The sequence below is a fragment of the Helobdella robusta genome (genome assembly GCF_000326865.2).
Source record: "Helobdella robusta unplaced genomic scaffold HELROscaffold_4, whole genome shotgun sequence".
Classification (NCBI taxonomy): domain Eukaryota; kingdom Metazoa; phylum Annelida; class Clitellata; order Rhynchobdellida; family Glossiphoniidae; genus Helobdella; species Helobdella robusta.
Window position 1 is genome coordinate 2,543,955 of NW_008704902.1, and position 22,689 is coordinate 2,566,643.

General features: G+C 32.8%; 4 protein-coding genes across 4 annotated transcripts; 2 read left to right on the plus strand and 2 right to left on the minus strand.

Moving 5' to 3' along the window:
• Positions 1 to 6,194: 6,194 nt before the first annotated feature.
• HELRODRAFT_66534 (hypothetical protein) lies at positions 6,195 to 6,368 on the plus strand (the record flags this gene model as incomplete). The annotated part of the gene is made up of 1 exon (XM_009024190.1): positions 6,195 to 6,368. A coding segment is annotated over one exon (174 nt), but the record flags the coding sequence as incomplete, so codon positions are not given.
• A 2,352-nt stretch (positions 6,369 to 8,720) lies between these two features.
• HELRODRAFT_186484 (hypothetical protein) lies at positions 8,721 to 17,404 on the plus strand (the record flags this gene model as incomplete). The annotated part of the gene is made up of 17 exons (XM_009024543.1): positions 8,721 to 8,846; positions 9,694 to 9,761; positions 10,032 to 10,125; positions 10,775 to 10,905; positions 11,020 to 11,152; positions 11,312 to 11,454; positions 11,859 to 11,976; positions 12,057 to 12,136; positions 12,295 to 12,400; positions 12,678 to 12,816; positions 13,287 to 13,406; positions 13,718 to 13,775; positions 14,295 to 14,454; positions 14,668 to 14,819; positions 15,435 to 15,546; positions 15,795 to 15,966; positions 16,256 to 17,404. The coding sequence occupies 17 exons, from the start codon at positions 8,721 to 8,723 to the stop codon at positions 16,321 to 16,323; spliced, it is 1,980 nt and encodes a 659-aa protein (XP_009022791.1). The 3' UTR covers positions 16,324 to 17,404.
• A 217-nt stretch (positions 17,405 to 17,621) lies between these two features.
• Positions 17,622 to 19,303, minus strand: HELRODRAFT_162302 (hypothetical protein; the record flags this gene model as incomplete). Its single annotated transcript, XM_009024544.1, has 4 exons — positions 17,622 to 18,336; positions 18,427 to 18,472; positions 18,656 to 18,781; positions 19,267 to 19,303. The coding sequence occupies 4 exons, from the start codon at positions 19,301 to 19,303 to the stop codon at positions 17,622 to 17,624; spliced, it is 924 nt and encodes a 307-aa protein (XP_009022792.1).
• A 1,131-nt stretch (positions 19,304 to 20,434) lies between these two features.
• Positions 20,435 to 22,319, minus strand: HELRODRAFT_162303 (hypothetical protein; the record flags this gene model as incomplete). Its single annotated transcript, XM_009024545.1, has 5 exons — positions 20,435 to 20,640; positions 21,117 to 21,253; positions 21,353 to 21,491; positions 21,759 to 21,866; positions 22,277 to 22,319. The coding sequence occupies 5 exons, from the start codon at positions 22,317 to 22,319 to the stop codon at positions 20,435 to 20,437; spliced, it is 633 nt and encodes a 210-aa protein (XP_009022793.1).
• Positions 22,320 to 22,689: the final 370 nt, after the last annotated feature.

Consider the following 22,689-nt stretch of genomic DNA (forward strand, 5'->3'; position numbering starts at 1 on the left):
CTTTCAGTATTCATTAACCAATCCTGCAACACATTTTATTTCAAATAACTTGATCACAGAAGTGAAAATCGAACATGAAGGTCATAGCGACACCAACAAAACCCATGCGAATCTAATTTCTCCTACCACTTTCACAAAAGAACCATTAATTTTGTACAGCAGAAATGCGCTGACAAAATCCAAAACAGTAAGTGGCAGTGAAATTGTTGGCTCTCCAGATTCTGGATTTCTTTCACCTACGAACGACATCATTGATAGTTATGTCCTCAAAAGCGAACCTCCATCACGCATTCAACAACAGCAAACATTGCAGCAGCAGCAGCAAAAACAACAACAACCGCAACAACAAGGCTCAGTCTCACAAATGTTTCAAACAATTAATGACTACGATTTTGTTGAAATTAGAAACCAAAATAAAAAATTTGAAGTCGAAGATTTATCGGAAAATTCAAAACCTGTACATTCAAACTTTTCAATACACACAGATAAAAAACTTGTCAACATTGTCACTCCGACGCCTTCGTTCGAGAATGAACCAAAAATTTGTAATGACAAAAATGTTTTAAAGCGGGAAATTAAAGTTTTTTCAGAGAATGGAACAGTAGATAAATCGTTTTCGCATTTACAAAACATGACAATTTTACCAGAAGCTGACACAACACCACATCAAAAATGTGTTCACCAAACAGATGTTCTAGTCAACCGAGGACAACGATCATCTGAACAGTTAAATCCAAAATTGATCACGTTATCAGAAAAGTCTTTCATTTCGCCTCCATCTTTTACAAGTGTTGTCCACGGAACCGTTCATGTTGACAACGTTACATACGAGGAAAATGCAAAAACATTCAGCGCAGGTAACACGGCATCGGCGGTACCTTCATTAAATCATTCATTCATCAATGTACAAGACGACCGACAACAACGTGCTGAACAAAAAGAACAAAAACCGTTTTTACATCAACAAGAGCAACAACAAAATCTGTATGATTTCCTAACTTTGGATCAAACCAATGAAGAAAAGCTTTTGATTCAACGACAATCAACAGTAAACCAACGATTCCATAAAAATGCAATGGTCCCACAGAAGCAAGTTATCTCAACAGATGATGGTATATACGAGCAGATACCCGCCCACACTATCGATTCTGTACGTCGCCAGCCACTTTCAAATAACAGAGATGTGGTGTCATCAACTACGACGCACGTTTACAACGTGGAGCCCGTTGAACAGGAAGAATTCATCTTAAGACAGATTCCTCTGCATCATCCTGGAAGTCAAACCATGTTGAATCAAGTACTGCATTATTTATTAATACAATAGCCTTATATTTTGTAATAGATTTTAATTAGATGTAGTTGTAAAGTAACATTTACTGTACAATGAACGTTATACAAACTACTAAGTTTCTTAATGAAAGTTTCTTAATACTGTTTTTTATTGAATGTTTTAAAATGTATTGAAATAAAGCCAATCTGCTTTTGAATTATTTTCATTTGCATTCATTATGTTTACAGATAGAGATCTGTTTTTGACATTCAACTGATTTTTTCATTTTATTCACTGGTTCAAATATCACATGAGAATTTCATTAATATTAGATTCAATTATTTTCATTTTCTCCACGAACATTTTTGTGGCAGAACTTTGGAACATTGGGCAGGAGGAACGTTTTTCTAGATGATCAGCCGCACATTCGTTACTTGTCATCATCGTCGACCTCACTGCCGGCTCATCACCGTCCACCACATCTGCTTAATATTCAACAGACGTTCAGTAAACCACCAGTTACAGGTTTGTTGTCATTCTCTACAAAATTACTCACTGCATGTTTTAAAAATATTTATTTAAGAAATTAATTTATTTTGCTCTCATTCACAACCATTTTTTTCTATTTTTTTCAGCAAACTTGCATTTGAATGAAGCATTGAAGTTGGAGTTGAAGTACGTGGAAAAACGATGAGTTGAATTTACTTTTGTGTCCGACGATAAATATTAATATATATACATATATATATTAATATTTATAACTATCGTCACTTAATTAACTATCTTGTTGCTAAACTCTCTGATACAGAGTTTCAACTTAGCTTATTTTTGTACCAATGGCTGCTTTTGGTTATTGTTTTTGTAATAATATTTAGGCACTTTTCATTGTTATTATAAGTTATATACCGTTGTTACTGTTAGATATTGTTGTTATCTTTGCACAGTTGAACGCTGATTTACAAATATCTTTGTTATTACTCATTTGTTATTACGTGATATAAATGAAGTTAAATATATAAACATGCTGCTTCTTTTTTCCGTCCAGCCTCTCAACCAATCATCAGTCACTCGTCAGCTGGTCACTTGACTTAATGACATATATCAATAGTTTCAATGTTCCTTAAAAATGATTTTATTTAAAATGTTTCGTCGATTCTATTCAAAGTGCGTAGTTTCATTGAATGAAATGAAAACATTTTGCGTTTATGGAATATCATGTTAATGTAATGTTGAATTAATTGTATACGGAATCATTTCAATCGTCCCATATTAAATATTTCGATGGTCATGTTCATCGTAAGACGAAATTAAATGACTCAGGGACAAGCTGAAGAATGTTGGTCGATTGGACGATTCACGAACAGCTTTTGAAAGAGAGTATTTTACAAAAAGAAATGTCACCGAGTCGGAATCCGGTTACGATGACCACCGCCGTTCTCCATCATTCAACATGTTAGCATCTGGAGCCAAGCAGAGGCATGATGCGATCAGTGATCCGTTAGCTAGAGATAAGGGCTTTAGAAATTTAGAAGAAGAACTGAAACAAAGTTTGGAAGAAGAGTACAGACAAAAGAAACTTCATTTGGTGAGCTGCTGGTTAACACGTTTGTCAAAATTGTTTTTTGTTTGTACTATTTGTTATTTATGCAAACATTTAGTTGATATTTTCAACCTTTGCTTACGTATCTTGAAATAAATTGTATAATAGTTTTTGTATTTCAGTTGAATGAAATAGATTTTGTTGTGGTAGTTTAATAAACATTATTCCAAGTAACTTACTTTTTTATTCGTCAGTATCCAAAAATATGAAAATTTTGTAAACTTAGGAAACATTGTTAGAGATTGAAAGGCAGAAGAAGATTTTAAAAGAAAAGCACGAAATGCAAAGCAGACTACATGGAGACCACTTCAGGTTATTTTTGTTTGGTAGACTCATATCGCAGTCATCATCAAATGTAAATACGAAATTAGATTAAATATCATTATAATTTATTTTGTAATTTGTTACCGACACGAATCTTGGATATAAAAATATTAAACAGCATGGCAGAAAAAAAGAGCGATTTCGCCAACCGTATTAGAGAAGATGCCCTTTACGAAAATCTGGAACTCCCATCAAGGAAGAAGATGACAATTTACAAAGGGAAAGCTAAAGTTTTATACAATTTTAAAGCACAGAAACCAAGGTAGGTTATTAAAACAAGTACTCGTTTTTTTACACTACTGCCATTCCTACTATTACTTTCATTTATATAGATTTTTTAAATATTATAAAGTGGTTGAAAAAACGTTATTGTGGTTGTCATCAAATTTCTTACTAACGCCAAAAAACAGAGAGTTGTCTTTGAGGAAAGGTGACACGGTGTATCTCTTAAGAAGAGTTGATAAGAACTGGTATGAAGGTGAACATCACAGCACGATTGGAATCTTTCCTGTTTCTTACGTTGAAGTTTGTCATGTTGTTATGTACGCATTCAAATGTATCTCAATAAATCTTTTCTGTTGGAATATGTGAAATGCTGATGCAGTTTATTTGGAGAATATGTAAAAATATATTACTGAAGTGACAAAAAAGTTCTTTCGAAAATAAAACAAATTAAGGAGACTAAGTTTGTTTACCAGTCATTGAATAATTGAAGGTACTGGAGTCGATAGAAGCAGTGCGTTCATTGGCTCGAATGAAAGAGGGAAGTGCAACTGTCTTGTACGACTTCCACCCGAGGTCGCCACTTGAAATTCCTCTCAAAAAAGTCTGCTTCCGTTTCGTCTCTTTCGTGGCTCCACTTTTCATTTTAATTTTATTAATAGGAACACAACTGCAACGTTATCGCTGTAAACTATTATTATTCATTTGTGAAGTTTGAAATGTATGAAATGTTTTGTTGTTTATAGCTTGTTTTTAGATAATCTGTCATTTTATATCACAAAACAGATTGTATCTTATTTTTATTCTTTGCTGCTGTTTAATAATGATTTGAACGTTTCTGCAGAATCATGTGGTGACCTTGATAAGAAGGGTGGATGATAATTGGTACGAGGGAAGATGTGGTGAGCAACAAGGTATCTTCCCAGTCGCCTACGTATCAACAATGAGAGAGCCAGACACTCCTCTGCCAACACCTTCTGCCACTCCCCTCCCCACGCCATCCTCCTCAAGAATTCACACGCCACTGCCAGGTTTCCCTCTTTTTTGACCACATCTACATGCTTATTCCACTTTTTGCAAACCACATTTGAAGCTACCAAACTTCACTAGAATAGTGTTAACCTAAAGATTAATTATCATTTTCATTATAAATAATAAATAATTTATTGTATATATAATACGATGAAGATGAGGATGATGAGGATATATATATATATATATATATATATATATATATATATATATATATATATATATATATCAAAAATTCAACACTACTTTCAACATTGTTCAACTTTTTTATATTTCTTTTTAATTTATTAATTTCAGAGAAATTAGACATTTTATTGTTTTGTTTTAAAATGTTGAAAGTAGTGTTGAATTTTTGAAATGTTGCGTTAACAACAGTCTGTTACCAAAATATATATATATATATATATATTATTTCAAGCCCAATTATACACATGGTTACTTATACTTATATATCTATATGTATATAAATAATAACATACGCACATATAAATGTTAGAGAGAGAGAGAGAGAGAGAGAGAGAGGAGAGAGAGAGAGAGAAAGGTATAGACATTATAGCTGATACTATAATTTCATGTTACTCCATCAGGTTGGCAGTCCCCATCGATGCTGTCGGTTTGTCCAGACATACCCTCTGCACCAATGAGTCCAACGGATTTTTCCGTTTGTAACTTTTCAAGAGAGTCCACTCCTCTGGGTGGTGGATCACTGATAGGTGGACCAACCTACCATCCACACAGGCCTTCATCTGTCATGTCGGAGCCTGTTGTTTGTAGGGACGGAAGGATCGTTCCACATTCAGTTACCCTTTTCCCTACCAGAAAAAACTTTTTCGTCGATGAACATCCACAAATTAGTCGCAAGCCACCAACGCCTTCGAGACACACGCTTTCTGGTTACAAACAGATGCCTCCACTGAGAAGTATTTACGATGAAGATGAGGATGATGTCGGAGACTATAATACCAGAAGCAAAAGTTTGGGCAAGTACAGACTGGAAAGTAGTAATAGACGAATTGGAGCTTCAACATTAGACAGACCAAAATATTCACAACATTATCAGCAACGTTTGTCGTCTTTCAATCATCAACAGCCAATACCGAAGCTTCATCATTTGCTGCCATCTCAACGACCACCATTGCTTCATCAAACTTTTTTTAACCAGCAGCAACAACAACTACAGCATCATCATCAACTACAACAGCATCAAGACCGCCAAAACCAGGATCAACATCAGCAAAGACCTCAACCACCAACCATGACTTTCTCATCATTGAGGTTTCAAAGCCCTCCATCCTATTCGGAAGTTACTGCTGGTGTTGGTCTGGAGAGCGAGAAGAAAACTAACAAAATATCATTTGCTCCTTCACACGACAAGGAGATTCAAATCGACGTTAAGCCGATCCTTTATCCAAGGTTCGTACGTTTATCAAGATCTTTGTATTTTTTGTTATTTAAGATTTTGGTCAATTTTTTACAAATGAGTTCATTAAATTAAATTTAAAATATTTACATTTTTTACTAAATCACTCCTTAAACCATTTTTTCGTATTTTAAATGTACTTTATTGCAAATATAGATGCAAATAAAGACGAAAACTTTTTTGAGTGAAAGTCATTTTTAATTTTAATCTTGGAAATACATTAATTGGTCTTTTTATTTAATTCACGTTAATGCATAAGACTCTATACTTTTAATTCCTCATTATTTTCATTCTTATGTCGTTTCTGCACGATCAATCTGCTCAGATACAAGGCCCTCCATGCCTTTGCTCCACGAAGTCCAGAAGAATTAGAATTGCATAAGGATGATGTTGTCAGAGTAGTGGAGAAGTGCAAAGATGGATGGTTCATCGGCTACCTCGAGTCGAACCAGCAATATGGATTGTTTCCTGGAAATTTCGTTGAGGCAATCAAAATTTAACTTTAACAAGACTAAACTAATTCTTTAACAATTTAAAGAAGTTTTTTCATTTTAAGTTTATTTTAATTTATTGGTAAGTATTTTTGCTCTTCAGTTGATGAACTAATTTATGTCGTTTGTTTAGTTGTTAATTCTAAAACAATAATTAATCAGGTGCTTATAATCATCAAATATGAAGTTGATTGATGTGTGCATTTCGTTAACAAATTTGACCTTGATAATCTCATTAAAACGTTTTGTTTATTAATCAAAAATTTTCTAGTCATATTGTAACGTAACTTTTTTTAATTCAAAATTTAATGCCTTTTTTATTTTACTCGTTGTATTATGAAATCTTGAGAAATATTTTGTGCAAATAAATTGATTAATGTAGAACAGCTTTACTCCTAAGAATACAATATTATTTCATTGTATTAATGTTTGATCATGATGACCTGTTTTTAATGGTTTAGTTGCTTACATTTTCTGCTCACCGATTGCCTGATTTCTGATTAACTTATTAACAATACTAATTTATTATAGTTTGAATTCTAAGTTATATTACTATCATCAAGCTGATGCATGACTTGGCTTAACATAATATCACGTCGAAGGATCAAATTAATAAAATCTGTTTTAAATGCTCTAACTACTTCCTAAAGCTGAACTTTCGAAGTCATCGTCAGCTCAGTTTCGAATTCACTAACCGTAGGTACCGTTGTTGTCAAACTTATTGGTGGACTGCTTCGTTTATTTCATTGTGGTAACCATACGTTAAACAAAATATTAAAATTCAATGATGTTGTTCGTACTTCATTAGTAACGATTATCTCGTTTCCCCCCTTGCCGACTAACTGACACTCGGCGTCACTCGATGAAAACATGGAAACGGTATTATGTTGATCTTTTTGGATCGTGGGACGAGTAGTACAGAATTTGTGATAGCCGAATAACTAATTAGGAATGTAGAAATAGTAATTTTAAATGATTGAGTTTAATTTTTTTTTCTTTTTTTTTATTCTTTAAAATCAGGATCTGACAGACGCAGAAATCTTATTAACAATTACTAACCAAAGGTAACTGCCATATAAGTAAACACACATAGTAGCCATCGAGCAGTGGCGTAGGGACTGCAAGTTCAGCTGGTTCATTAAACCAAAAAACTTCTACAATTCTAAAACAGAAAAAATTGGCTGAGCAATTTGATTTATGGTGCAACAATAAACTAAATTTGTCGAAGTTGTAAAATAGTTTGAAGTTTGATTAGACAAGTTAAAATCCTGGTTATTGATTTAACATCCCTTTCAGTTATATTCGCTGAACTATGTAGTTCATTGCTAGGATCATTTAAAGCCATGAATTCATTTACAGTTTTTTGCGTGATTGCATTTGCTTGAACTCAAAAGAGAATAAAGAATCTTAAAGACTTTCAATATCAACTGGGCAGTAAGGACCTTCGATCTACAGAAGAAGAAAAGAATCTCGGAATCACTATATTCATAAAAGCACGAAAACATCAAGACAATGTACTTTGGCAGCAGCCAAAGCAAATAAAATACTTGGATGTATTAGAAGAACGGTGGTGTGCAGAGAGAAGCAGATCATTATAAACTTGTATAAAACATTAGTTCACCCTCATCTCGATCACTGTTCACAGGTTTGGAGTCCAGATCTGCAAAAGGTCAAAGATATTCTTGAACGGGTACAGCGTAGAGCAACAAAGATGATCGAAGAAGTTGGAAATCTAGAATATAGGGATAGACTGAAAGAATGCGGATTAACAACACTAGAAAGGAGAAGATGCAGAGGAGATCTGATTCTGACATATAAGTTAATAACTGGAAAAGAAGAAACATCGTTCACCAGGTTCTTTCAACAAAAAAGGAAAGTATTAAGAGGTCATAGATACAAGCTCTTCAAGAAGACAGAAAATCCAATAAAGCAATGATTCTCTAGCAGCAGGGTGATAAACGCCTTGAACGAGCTGAGCGATGAAATTGTTTCAGTGGATTTAATCAACAATTTTAAAATCAAGCTAGGAGAGCTAGGACAGTAGGACATTTATTCTGTAGTGGTTCTTACACAGATACTAGTCTACTGAGCCACTTTAAACTTTGTTATTATTATTAACCGATTAAACCAGTGCGCGATATAATGAATGTGATTTATTAACCGGTTTAATAAATTATTCAATTAATTTAAATCAAATAGTTCTATAAATACACAAAATTAACGAATAAAGTCCCATAAAGGTTCTACAGAAAGTTCAGTACATCATTGTAGTTAATTTGCACTTGGTTACACCTTTGTTTGTCACATCCGGTCAGCAACTGAGCGATGCCTAGTGATTTGTGTTTATACAAATTTGTAAAAATGTTTCACAAAAATTTGATCATTTTATTTGTTTTAATTTGTTTGAACACTTGTAAATCTTTCTACTTACCTGGAATTGCACCGGTTCATTTTTGCCCGTCCAGTGTTTCTAATGATCACTGCCAGGTAATTTTTATTTTTTTTATTAATAACTAATTTTATCATGTTTGTATTTTTTATTTAAATTTAATATTCATCAGGATTGATAATTGAATTGAAATTAATTGACTGTGAATGCTTGTATTTGCAATGCAATGTATTTTATATTGTTATATTTAAAAATTAATAAATGTCAAGTGTAGCAATGGAAAATTTAATTTAAATCTTAAATGACTTGTCTTTTAAAATTTAAACTTTAATTAAATTACATGCTAAATCTTTACAATTTAAAGATTTAACATTAGACATTGCATTACATTTAAAGTTTAATTTAAATGTAACGTAATAATGTCAATTTTCACAGTGTCTTTTTATTTTATTCATTTTCATAATTAGTAACTAAAATAAAAATGAAAAATAAATATATTTATGTCATGTCATGATGGTGAATGATTAATCAAAATTCAAATCTAATGTAATAAAAAGCAAGAAAAATTTAAATAATGAATAAAATAAAATTTATTCTTAAGAATAAGAATCAAGGGATAGGCTTTCTTAGTTATCTTAGGCTTCCCTACACCTTACCTTACAATTAACTTACAATTTACATGAACCTGATTATTACATTAGATTGGGATTAGGACTAAAAATAGGCATTTTAGAATTTTTAGACTTTTTTATTTTATTTTATTATGTAACAAGATTGTTAGGCTAAAATTAACAAGTGTTAGGTTTGTATAATTATAAACAATAAAAAATAAATTATTTTTTATATTTATTTAAAAGGATTACAAAATTGTGTTTTCATTCTAGCTGCTAAATGTTTTTTTTTTTGAAATAATATTAATTTAATAAATTTTGATTAAAAAATTAGGCAGATGTTAAGGTGTTTGTAAACCGATTGAACTCAGCTGATTCTGTGATACCTTATGAATATAGCTAGTTAGTCTATTTTGTGAATTAACATATTTTTAAAGTTATGAACATATGGGAAAAATTAGGTTTTTTGACTACAAAAAACATGTATTTGATGTTGTACAGAGAGGTATGAATTGTTTTAAGGTTTATTTGATGTCTTTTACATTACATACACATGTGCATGCTTGTAAAATTATAAATCATATCTCTCACCATTATCATAAGCTGATGGCCAAGAGAGTGGAATTTTGCTTTTTTGATATAAAATTATAACTAATTTAAATTTATTTATAGCTTTGATTTCTGTTCGAATAATAATGAAGAGTCTCCAGTGGAAAACTTAGGTCAGGTTGTGTTTGGGGAGAGGATTCGTCCGTCTCCATATAAGGTCTGTTCCATTTTTTCTTAATCATGTACCTCAACAAAGACAAACAATTTTATACAATCATTATTATGAATTGACAAATATTTCATGGGGTTGTTTTAAAATAAATTAGATGTTAGAAGAAGACCTTATTTTATACAGTATTGTATGAATTTTACTAAATTGTTGGCATTAATCAATTTATAGTTTGTCGTTAAAATATGACAATTTAATCCTAAATTTAAAAATTCTCTTTGTTTATCAGTGGAGGGATGTTTACTGAGGTTAATAAACCGATCCATTTATCCATTACTATTTATTCTAATTGGATTTGTAAACTTTTTATAAAATTTTAGTTTTGAGGTTGTCAACTTTTTATGTAATTTAAGCCTTGAATATTAACGTAGGCCAGATTATTTTCTCTTTTAACAGTAAATTTGTTGTTTTTTTAAATGAAAAATTAAAATTGATGTGACTTACGACAATTTGTATGTGCCATTTAATTTAAGTTCAGAATTATTGTTATAAATTTTGTTAATATATGGAGTTTAAATGACTGAATTATAACAGAGAAAGTGATTTCACTGAAAATTTAATAGTAATTCTGAAACAAAAGTACACGAGAGACATTTAAATAATTATTGTAACTCTTTGTGAACTTTTTTGTTAACAGTTCACTTTCAAAGAAGATGAATCTTTTAGATTTGTTTGTGATGCAAAAACCTATTCAAAAGACAATGTGAATGATAAGAAGAAGATTGAAAACTTGAAAAATGCAATAAAACTGAATTACCAACACCACTGGTAGGATTTGTACTTTTTTCAATTATGACTTATTATATACTATGTTAATTTTAAATTAAACAAAGTTAATCAAATTTACAAATTTTACTAGATTTTTTATCAAATTCACTTAAGGATAATAGACAACATGCCTGTAGCATTTTGTTACCAGCAATCGGACAAGGATCAGTTGTATTGCACTCCGGGCTTCCCAATCGGATGCTACATTAACGAACAGCTCCTTGGAAAAAATGGCTGTGAGAAATTGGTTGGCTTTTGTTGACCTTTGATCAATATTCCATTTGTTTGTATTTCTTGGCTTTAAATGTTCTGATCATGTCCGCATATTTTAGTTCGAGATTCACCTCACCATCCTTCTTTTGCTTGGCATAATTATTAGTACACTGGTTAACATCATATCCCTCAGATAACCAAGCCAGTTAAGAACACATACTACTTGTTCAACCACGTCGACTTCACCATTGATTATCATGCTAAGGAGAATGATTGGGGCGAGAAGCTTCCAAATGAAGCCGGCAGACTTGTTAAAGCCAAGGTTATTCTCAGAAGGTCAGTTGGCTGATTGGTTGGATGGCTTTAATTTTTTTGCTTGTCTTGCCATTCAATTTTATTTAGTGTGGTTATGTGTAATGAACTTTGTTGATATTGGGTGTGATAAGTTTTGATGCGGTTTGATATATTTTAATATTAATTTGTTGCAGCAGTGAAAGTTTTAAGAGCAATGTTATTGTTTAGGTGCATTTTTTGTTGGTAATGTAATGCTGTGTTATGTTTTCGTTGGTGTGTAACTGCTTAATTAGGTCTGTATTTTTTATAATTAGGTCTATATATATAAATAAATAAATATATATTCATATATATATATATATATATATATATATATATATATATATATATATATATATATATATATATATATATAATGACATTTTAATGTTTGTGTGTTGTTGCAGTGTGAAGCACTTGCCAGGCAAGTCAGGTAAGGAAGCCTTTGTTGATGTCTCTATGGACCTGCCATCCAACCTCACAGCAAACTTTCAGATCCGGTACTCGTATGGAGTCAAATTTGTGGTTAGTACTTTTTCATAATAATATGATGGCTTAATCATCTGTAATATTCTCACAACCATTTACTGCTACTTGCTTATCAGGAAAACAGACAAGTGAAGTGGAGTTCTAGATGGGATTATATTCTGGATTCACTTTCTGATCCCAAGATTCAGTGGTTCAGGTTAATCTCTTTTTTTATTATTCATTTATTTATCTAGTTTTTAATTAATAACAAACTGTTAATAAATTATTTATTCAGATTGTTCAATTGTAGCATGATAGATAAACATGAATGTAAGTGTTATAAAGATAATATTGTTGTGCATCCACATGCTGCAGTATAGTCAATTCTCTGGTGATAGTGCTGATGCTCTCAGGCATGGTCGCCATCATTCTGTTGCGAACCCTGCACAAGGACATTGCCAGATACAATTCATTAAATGAGGTCTTCTTTGCTTCCGTGAAACGTTTTTGCATAATTAACATAAAATACCTCATTTCAAAGCATTCTTTTTGCTACTGTCTATCCAGTTTTTATTTTATAATTTTCATTATTTTTACTCTACTTTATTTTATTGATTTTTTTTTATTTGTAAAAAGTTGGATCTTGAATTGTTTATAATTATTCCTGATCTTGGCATTTTATTTCTATTTAAATTGAAACCATCTTACGAAACGTTTTAAATAGAAATTTTTAGAAACAAATTTTTATGATGTTACAGAAGCAGAAAGACGAGGAGGAGGAGTTTGGATGGAAGCTGGTGCATGGAGATGTCTTCAGAAGTCCGTGTTGTGCCCTGCTCTTGTCAGTCTTCCTTGGCAATGGAGTTCAGCTGCTCTTCATGACACTCATCACCCTACGTGAGATTCTATATTTTTTACATTTTTTTTGTCTATATTAAAAAGTGGAATAATTGTCATTCATTTATAAGTTATCATAAATTATGGTGCCTACAAGTGTTAGATGTGTTAGGAAAGTTCAACAAACAAATGGCATGACTTCATTTTTCAGATTGATCAGTTTAATTTGTTTTTGGCTGCGCATTGTATAGCTTTTGATTGAAAAAATTTACTTCCTTTATAACTCATAAGTTTTGTTGATTAAATAAACATTGTTAGATATTGATTGGTATGTAATGAATTATATAAAAAAAACACTTCAAATTTCTACAATAAAATTTTGATGTTATACTATAATATTATTCACGATATACTGACAAAGTTTGATGTTATAATATAATAAAATAATTTACGCTGACAACTGTTGTATGTATGTGTACATATTGAAAACACCTCCTCAACTGCACCTACCTGCTGCATACTCCAATCAGTGTTTGCCTGTTTTGGGTTCCTCTCCCCGGCAAACAGGGGTTCATTGATGACCTGTGCCCTTGTCCTCTACGTCTGTCTGGGTACTCCTGCTGGGTACGTCTCCTCGAGGATCTATAAAAGTTAGATGTTTCATCAGTTTGTTCGGTTTGTGCTTTTGAAAATAGATTGAAATTATGTGCTTGTTGGTGATGGTGCATTTCTGAGGATTCATTCATTCATAGTTATGTTATCGTTGCTTGCTCGCAAACTTTCTTTACACTCGTACTTTTTTGAGTTGTTGTTGATTTAAATTTTTAGGTATTATACACACATAGATATTTGTACGAGTTCATTTTTTTGTTTGGAAATTATATTTAGTCATCTTGGTAAATTAATGTAAAAATTTTTTGGACGAGATTTGCAAAATGAATGAGATAATTTTTCAATGCAGTGCTTGGAGGTGAATCTTGGAAGAGATTGGTCTTCATGACCTCGCTCATGTGTCCAGGGTTTGTTTTTGCTACTCATCACCATCTTCATCCTTGTCACTGCATCTTCATTTAATAGCTTTATAATTTTTCATTGCAGTTTCATCATATTTTTTAAATTTCTAATTTTTAAACATACTCATGTTACATTTTCAGACTTTCATAAATTTTTACAAATTGAGAATGACAAATTTGTTACTGAGGTCGTTGTCCTGTATCTACGTGTATAGAAATGCTTCTAGCCACATTAAAGAAAACATAAGCTAGAAATGTAAATTCAAACGAAACGAAACGAAATTTTATTTGCTTTTCAAGATTCAAAATTATAAGAAAGCAGGGTGACCATAATAAAATTTGTATAAAAATTCATCTGGTATGGCCACCTGAACAGTAATGTCCAGTTACTACTATACATATTCTCTAAATAATCCATGAAATGCATGTTAGATATTAGTTGTTAGTAAATGAACAAACTCAACTATGTTAGCAAAACTTCTACCACCACCACCATCATCATTGACACCATCGTTATGTTTGCAGATGTTTATTCCTCGTGTTCTTCCTGTTGAATCTGGTCTTCTGGTTTTTGGGTAGCAGTGCGGCCATCCCCTTCACCACCCTCATTGCCATTTTGGCTCTCTGGTTTGGAATATCTGTTCCTCTCACCTTCATAGGTGCTTTCTTTGGATTTAAGAAAATGGTAATTCATTTTTTTATCTGCCTTCATTATCCCATTGTTTTATTTTCAAATTTGTTGTTTGCAGCTTTTAAATGATTGAATAAATATCTTAGATTCGTTTACATTTGTCATTACATTTGTTTACATTACATTCGTTTACATTTGTTTGTCAGTCGTCATCATCTTTACCACCATCATCGCCATCACCATTGTTATGAACAACTGCCGGCACAGACTCTCCAGTTGCCAGTAAAGACGAATCAGATTCCACGACAGATCCCAACAGGATCCTGGTACACGCACTGCATCTCATCCGTCGTCATGGGTGGGGTCCTGCCGTTCGGATGCATTTGCATACAACTCTTCTTCATCCTCAACAGCATCTGGTCTCTACTCTTGTCTTTCGTTCATTCATTTTTTATCATTGTTTCAATCATTAGTTTGTTTGTTCACTTGTTCACTCATTCATTCATTCATTCATCCATTCATTCATTCATTCATTCATTTATTCATTCATTCATTCATTCATTCATTCATTCATTCATTCATTCATTCATTCTTTCATTCATCCATTCTTTCATTCATTCATTCACTATAACAGTCAATTATTTAATCAATCATTCTACCGAATATTAAGTGCACTTTTAATTTATGAATTAAACCTGGTAAATGAGATGGTTAGATGGTATTTCGCCTTTTTTGTTGCTGCAGTGGAAAGTTTCAGAAGTTTATTCATGAACTCGTGCAGCTTCTAGCATTTGTTATTATATTAATTCATATTAGTGCCTTAATTGATGTAACTGAATAATTTCAACGAAATGGCAAGTATCACAACTGAATGAACAAATGACAAAAACTAAAGTTTATAGTTATAAGTTGTAAGTTTATAGCTTCAAGTGAATTAACGAATAAATGAATAGATGAATGTACGAACGAACGAAGGAATGAATGAATGAATGAATTATTTATGGATTAATTAATTAGTTAATTAATTAATGCAGGGGTCATCAAGTGTACTACATGTTTGGTTGTTTGTTCGTCATCTTCGTCATTCTTCTGATCATCTGTTCGGAGACGGCGATACTTCTCTGCTACTTTCAACTCTGTGCCGAGGTTCGTTTTCAATCTTTTTTTCGCACGTTCTCATAGTTTGCATTCTGTTCAGACTGCTGTTTATTTCGAGAAATTAAATTGCATTACGCCATTTGTCTTCTTTTTTGCTGTGAAAATGGCTGTGCAATCTATCAGAAGATGATAATAGTGGTAGTGGTGAGTACGATTGAAACGTACGGGAATCATGATAATAGTATTCACATCCACAATAGTGAATTGTGAATATTGATGATGATCGAAACGTGCAGGACTACAGATGGTGGTGGAGGGCTTTCCTGTCCAGTGGATCGACTGCCTTCTACTTCTTTGGCTACTGTGCCCACTACTTCTTCACCAAGATGGAAAGTGCAGGAGTGCTTAGCGCCATGCTCTACTTTGGGTACACGTTCATGCTGTCCTTCATGCTTTTCCTGCTTACAGGTTGGTCACAATACTGTTGTCCTGGTTTTGAGAAAGATTTTTCATATTGGTTTGTTTGTATGTGTGTATATGCGTGTGTGTTCGTTTATGTGTGTGTCTGTGTGTGTGTCTGTGTGTGTGTGTGTGTGTGTGTGTGAATGAATGAAAGAAACTCATAGCACATTTGTGGACTTGAATGAGCTTAGTTTAGTCTGCATAATAATGTTTGATATACTGCAATTCCGTGATTATGTTCATTTGTAGGTGTTTTTAAAGTTCACCAATAAGCTTTGTTAACATTAAATTTCAGGCACCATTGGATTCCTGTCCTGTTTCTGGTTCGTCCGAAAGATTTATAGCGTAATCAAAATAGATTGATTGAATTTGAATTTTCATGTCGATATCTATACCACGAATTAGCCGTCTATTAATTTATTCTTCTAGCGACATTGATATATCTAACATCCATTGTATAGTAGCAAACTCATTCAGCCAGCCACTCGGTCAATTAATGCATTGGCTGATCGCCAAATAACTTCACTAACCACATTCGTTATTTTATAGTTTGTTTTATTATCGGTATGCTTGCCTATTAAGCATAAAAGGGTTGATGCATGCCTGAGTATTTTGTTTCTGGACATGTTTATTTTTCTTTCGTGATACTCGTTACGTTTAATGAATGCTTCTTATGGCAACAACTTCTACAAATGTAAAAAAGTTTGTTTAGATGTTATTTAATGATTGTAGCCGTAGTTGTTCATTGATGGGATTTTATAATTAGTGAGGGCGAGTTTCTTGTTTGAAATGCGCGATAAACTATTTTATGCTGTTATGGTCTGAAGTTATTGTTTTGGGTATGCCTAGGTTTTAAGTTTATTTAATTGATACTACGTATAATAAACAAATGCATATATGTAAATGTTTATATACAGGTACGAGTACATCCCTATTTTTAAATTGCGTTAAATACAGATGCATATATTTTATATATACATTTAAAAACATCGATTTTAATTTCATTCTAATTTCTATATTATCAATGTTTAGTTTGGTTGTTTATTAGGTTAATTTTACCCTCTTCCAATTAACATTTGGCATCAGGTTTGCCAGTCAAATGGGTGAATGTGTTTTAAAACATTCTCTAACATTATTTCATGGTTTTATTATTATTTATTTATTTATTGTTTTGTTTTCAAGTTGAAATATTTATTCTTGAATATATATGCAGATCAATAAAATTTGTTTGCAACACATCTGCATTCAATACTTTGATTTTTGCTACCTATCTCTGCATGTACATTGTATATACATGAAATAGGACAGTTGAATTATATACCGATGGAGTTAAAAAGAAGTTATTCTTGCTTTGATTGGGATGGTTGGTTGGTAGTTTTTCACGATTTTATGGCGATATCGGTTGTAACAACGGTACATTCGAATAAAAATTTATACATCCTCACTTTCATTGAGTTGACGGCTGAGAACGCGTAACGCAACAAGAATTTTCTCTCGATAACTTCCCATCTCATTCAGTTATTAATGTGAATATATGCTAATTTTAAACTCGAGCATAAATAGGAAATTACATAATTCATTAATGTTTATTCTTGTTCACTAGTTAATGTAAAATATAAATATTTTTCCATTTCAGCATTTTCAATATAAATTTTGCTGTTTTAACTCGGCTTGTTAGTATCGGAAAACTGGTCGAGATACGGTCTCATGTTTGTTGGTTGTTGCAGGTTGTTGCCACTCGTTGCATACGGCATGCTGTTCGTGGTTATATACTGCGCATTGTTGTTGCTCGGAAAGTTATTCATCATACCCACATTCGACTGGCCTGCTAACTGGGGCATGGATTGTGCCATGTTGACGTTGTTTGTTGGGTTGGGTTGTCCCACTGGTGATTGTAAATAAAAATTGTTTGGTGGGGCTTGTTGGTTGTAAGTGCTGCTTGCACGACCTGCGTATGTGTTCATCAGTTGAGTGTTCGTTGTTGTCATGGATTGGTTGATGTTGGTGGTCTGATGCAGTTGCTGGTTGGATAAGTTTACCATTGGTATCATTTGTACTTTTGACAGCTGCGGATTTGTTGTGAAGTTTTGCGGGAACGTGTTGCTGAGACCGTGGATGCTTTGAGAGGTTCCCGTATTGTCTACGACTGGTGCTGCCACATTTCTGCCGGTGGCGTTATTGGATTCCTCAACGTGTATATCACTTCTTCCGTCTGCCACATGGCGTTTTGTATCGTTGTCGAGAGAATTGTTATGTTTCATATTCTTTTTATCTTTGCTATCTTTTTCTTTTATTCTTTTTTTTTCCTCAATTTCATCGTCGTCATCTTTTGGCTTTCGAGATCTTTTCTTAGATACCTCCTCTTTTTCTTGTTCACTATAATCAAAGTTTGGATATGTGTTTTTTTAAAGCTAAAAAGAATCATTCAATTATCACAATTATTCGTCATGTTTGAATTAAACGAACTCAGAATCTTCAGTTTCTTCTGTTTGAGCCGGAGAAACTTCTGGATCTGAAAATTATATTTTAATGAGAGCTTAAAAGTTATTTGGAAAAATGGTTACGTACAAAAGGAGAAATGCAGTTAATAGCAAATAAACGTGACGAGGTGGATTAACTTAACATTCGACCCTACTTTAATTTTAAGACTAGGATCACAAACGTTTTATTAAATTGGATTTCTACGCATACATACCGTCTCCATTTTCGAATTTGATGCAGAGGATGATGGTAAGGACGATGATGAAGACAGCCACCAGCATACATCCGAATATTGCACATGCGATTATCCAATATGGCACCAACGAATCCAATATGCTCTCTAAAGATAGCGGCGATGGTGATGATGTTTGTTGATGTGTTGAAGATGGTGGTGATGTTTGTTGATGTGTTGAAGATGGTGGTGATGTTTGTTGATGTGTTGAAGATGGTGGTGATGTTTGTTGATGTGTTGAAGATGGTGGTGATGTTTGTTGATGTGTTAGAAAGATGATGCTAATTTCTGTCGGTGTAATTGTTCTAAAGAAGTTTTTGCGATGTTATCAAATAAATATAAGAATATATAAACATGAAAATTCAAAAATTTGAATTTCATACTTTTGGGTGCTACCTCGTCGTCGTCGTCGTCGCTGGAGTTTCTTGTGGCTGGTTCATAAGAAATATATTTTTGTTGAAACAAATTAAACAAATATTGAATATGTAAGAGAATTTTTCGTGAATCGTGTTAATTGAGATGTGATGTTTATCAGAAAATGTCAGAACACGATGCGAAATTGATTAACACGTGGCAAGTGCATAACAACTCACTTGGACCAATGGATATGAGACTATTGGTTACTGACATGTGGGGATTCCCATGACGTCACGTGATTTGTTTGTTATGTGGTTTTTGTTGGGTTTAAAGTTAATTTGTTATTTAGTTGAAATTTTTCGTGTTGAAAAGTGTGAATGTAATTTGCAACTGTCGTAAATGTACTACTCTTTGGGATGGTATCAAAATGTTATTAAATGATTAGATATGGTGTAAATGCATGATGTTGAGAACGATTAAATAATCGCGATGATCGTTTATTATCATTAAGTGAGAAGAGCAATGATGATGATGATAGAATTATGGCGATGATGTCACAGAGAGAAAGGTAGATTATGGCAATTCTTTTAAAGTTTGTTACGGTTGCAGACATTTTAAGCGAAAAAAGAATTCGAAATTAACTGAAAAGGATGATGTGATGTTTGCTGATGTGATGATGATGATACTCAACTCATGATGATTAAAAATTATTAAAAGTACGATGATTATAATGATGATGATGGTGGTAGCAGTAACGAAAATCAATTTGATTGGAAGGAAAGTGTCGTGTTTCGAGTTGAAATGATGAAATTGTGATGCTGGTGAGATAAGGAGCCAAATGAAATTGCCATCGTACCTGCATTCTTGCGTGTCGTCGTCTGCAGCCGAGTGGTGGCTGAAGGGTGTGACGTGGCTGGATGGGGAGAGAAAGAAGGAACGAATAAATGACTGAATATGAAAATGAATAAATGCACGCATTTATACAACAATGGTTACAGAACTGAATGGTTCAATATATGCATGCATGTACTCGTCGGTGCTGACACATAAATTTATCTATTCATTTTTACAATATCTCAAACAAATTGTTAAGATCATTTTTGTTCAATTTTTATTTAATTTTATTTTCGTTGAAATATATCTACACATACATGCCGGGGTGTATCTTGTCGTAAACTTGCCGGTAAGTTTAGATAGTTAATATCAATAGATATCATATAAAACTCTTGCTTCCAGGTGAACATGACACGGTGTGATGGAGTGATTGGAGACAATTAAATAATTCAATGCAACACAAATCAACGGTTGCAATTTTTTATTGAAAGTCATTTGCACGTTATGAAATGATGGAAATTTGTAGTAAGCCGAAATTTTTCTGAGCGCTGTGTTATCAAATTGGACGAATTATATAAGTAACTGAATGATCTGATAACAGTGGCTAGCGTTCAACACGGCATGCTCAATAACATGATTGGGCAAATTGCATCTGCAGTCCTTCATGTCATTAAACATGAAGTGCAAATTCTCAGCCTGCCAACAAACAAACAAACAGTCCATGCTTTCCACGCATTTGTAGGTTCCAATGTACCAGCATCTGTTACAACACACAACTAATAATAAGCACCTAAAACATGCACCAGCTAATAATGTACAACTTCTAGAAAATAAGATAGATTTTTTGTTACTAAATCTGTAAAGATTTTATATTAATTAGCATACAGGAATAAGTCTTTTCATTTTTTAAACGGAGATGCTTGTTATTTTTTAAGATTCATGTCGCTTTTAACTTAACGACATTTGTACACGCTGATGTGTCTCATCCAAGTAAACTGAATGCATCAATAAATAATAATTAATAAAATCTTTTGCATGCTTTGTAATGTTTAAAAATAAACCAAACTATTTTTGGAGACTTAAAATATCTTTTTATAACATCCTTTTTTTTAAATTTCAACTATCTTCATCAGCTTGTTTCTAGTCGACGTTACAGTTTGGAAAGATAATTTTATAAAAACACAAAGTAATTATTTACTGACTATATGTGTGAATAAAATGATATTTTGAATAAATTGACTTGAAGACTTACCAATCTTGGAAAGAGCCAGCGTGTAGTTTAGTCTGCTCGTGCAGTAGTTGTTGTTATTGAAGCAGTAGTACACACCAGCGTCCGACTTGTTCAACTTCTCAAAGTAGAGGGTTCCGTTTGCAGATATGTTGCAAGAACTTTCAAAAATCAATTTGCAGATGTATGTATGTGTGCTACAAAACCTTAATTTACTTAGATAAAAATACGCTGGAGCATGAACGTAGACCTACACCTACCTGTTGAAACAGTGGTGGTCCCTAGACCAGTAGAAGTTTCCAGTTTGGTTGGCAGACGAGCAGCTGATGTTTACTGGAATGCCTTCACGTAAAGATGAGTCTGCGACATCGGAGTAAGCAACTAGCGAGGTCCTACATTCTAAACAGTTGAATTATTTTTCTAGCGTTTCAATGAATGCATTTAATTAGTCATTTCAAACAATTAATAGAAGAGGTCGTTACCATATAGTTCACTTCCCAGAAATTCAAAAAATAAATATTCAATTTATTGTTAACTTTATTACTTTTTGTTTATTTATTGTTAACTTATATCATCATATACATGTTTTGAATTCAATTCATTCAAATTTTTAAAAGAAAAAAATGTAGATAAAAAAACGATCGAAATAAATGAAATATATCAAACTTTTATCGCAAGCAGTTCCTTCCCAATTGACGTCACACGAACACGTGATACCATTGCATTCATCAGAACATGAATAAAAATTGTTGCAGGAGGTGTTACATGTTTTATCTGCAGAAGAAATAATTTCATACTTTCTGAAAAATGTTTAATTAATAAAGGTATTGTTGTTACCATCATCAGCTCCAAAAATATTTTAATTATCATTAGTGGCGGATCTAGACAACTTTGATGGGGGAGGCAAAATTTTCGAAATGTTAACGCTGAGCGGGGAAAAGAGGTTTTTCTAAAAATAGCTGATGACATCGGGCAGATTGATCAATTTAAAAAATGATTAAAACTTTCCATGTTGACCGGGGAGGGGGCTAAAATACTAGCTCCCGGTCCCCATAGATCCGCCACTGATGATTATCATTATTATCAGACCAAAGTTGAAAAACCCCTCATTGTCAGCAACATTTCTAGCTGAAAAGGCAGGCTTTAAAAATGCAGCTTTGAGAAACGGAGATCTCCCTACGAACCAGTTGCTGTTAAACTTTTGTGACAGACAGACTGAAAGTCCATGTTCACGCCACCCAACGTGCATGCATACAGTCAAAACCACATAATCCAAATATTTTATTCGAATTATTAAAATTTCCGATTACGCGGATAAAGAAATTCTATCTCGAGATCGCATCTCAAAAAATTCAATGAAGTCGCCCACATAGGTTGCAGTGATTATATTTTAATAAACGAACGTACGACACAAAAGAAATTGTATTCAATAGACATATTTTCTATTCATTTGCCTATGCTAGTTAAACAATTTTTTCTATTATTCTTTAAATATTTAATTGCACCAAACGAATGTGTTAGTATAATCACATCCGCATTACACGATATAATAAAAAGTATTATATTTGATGAAGAGGATTTTTAATTGACACTTGAA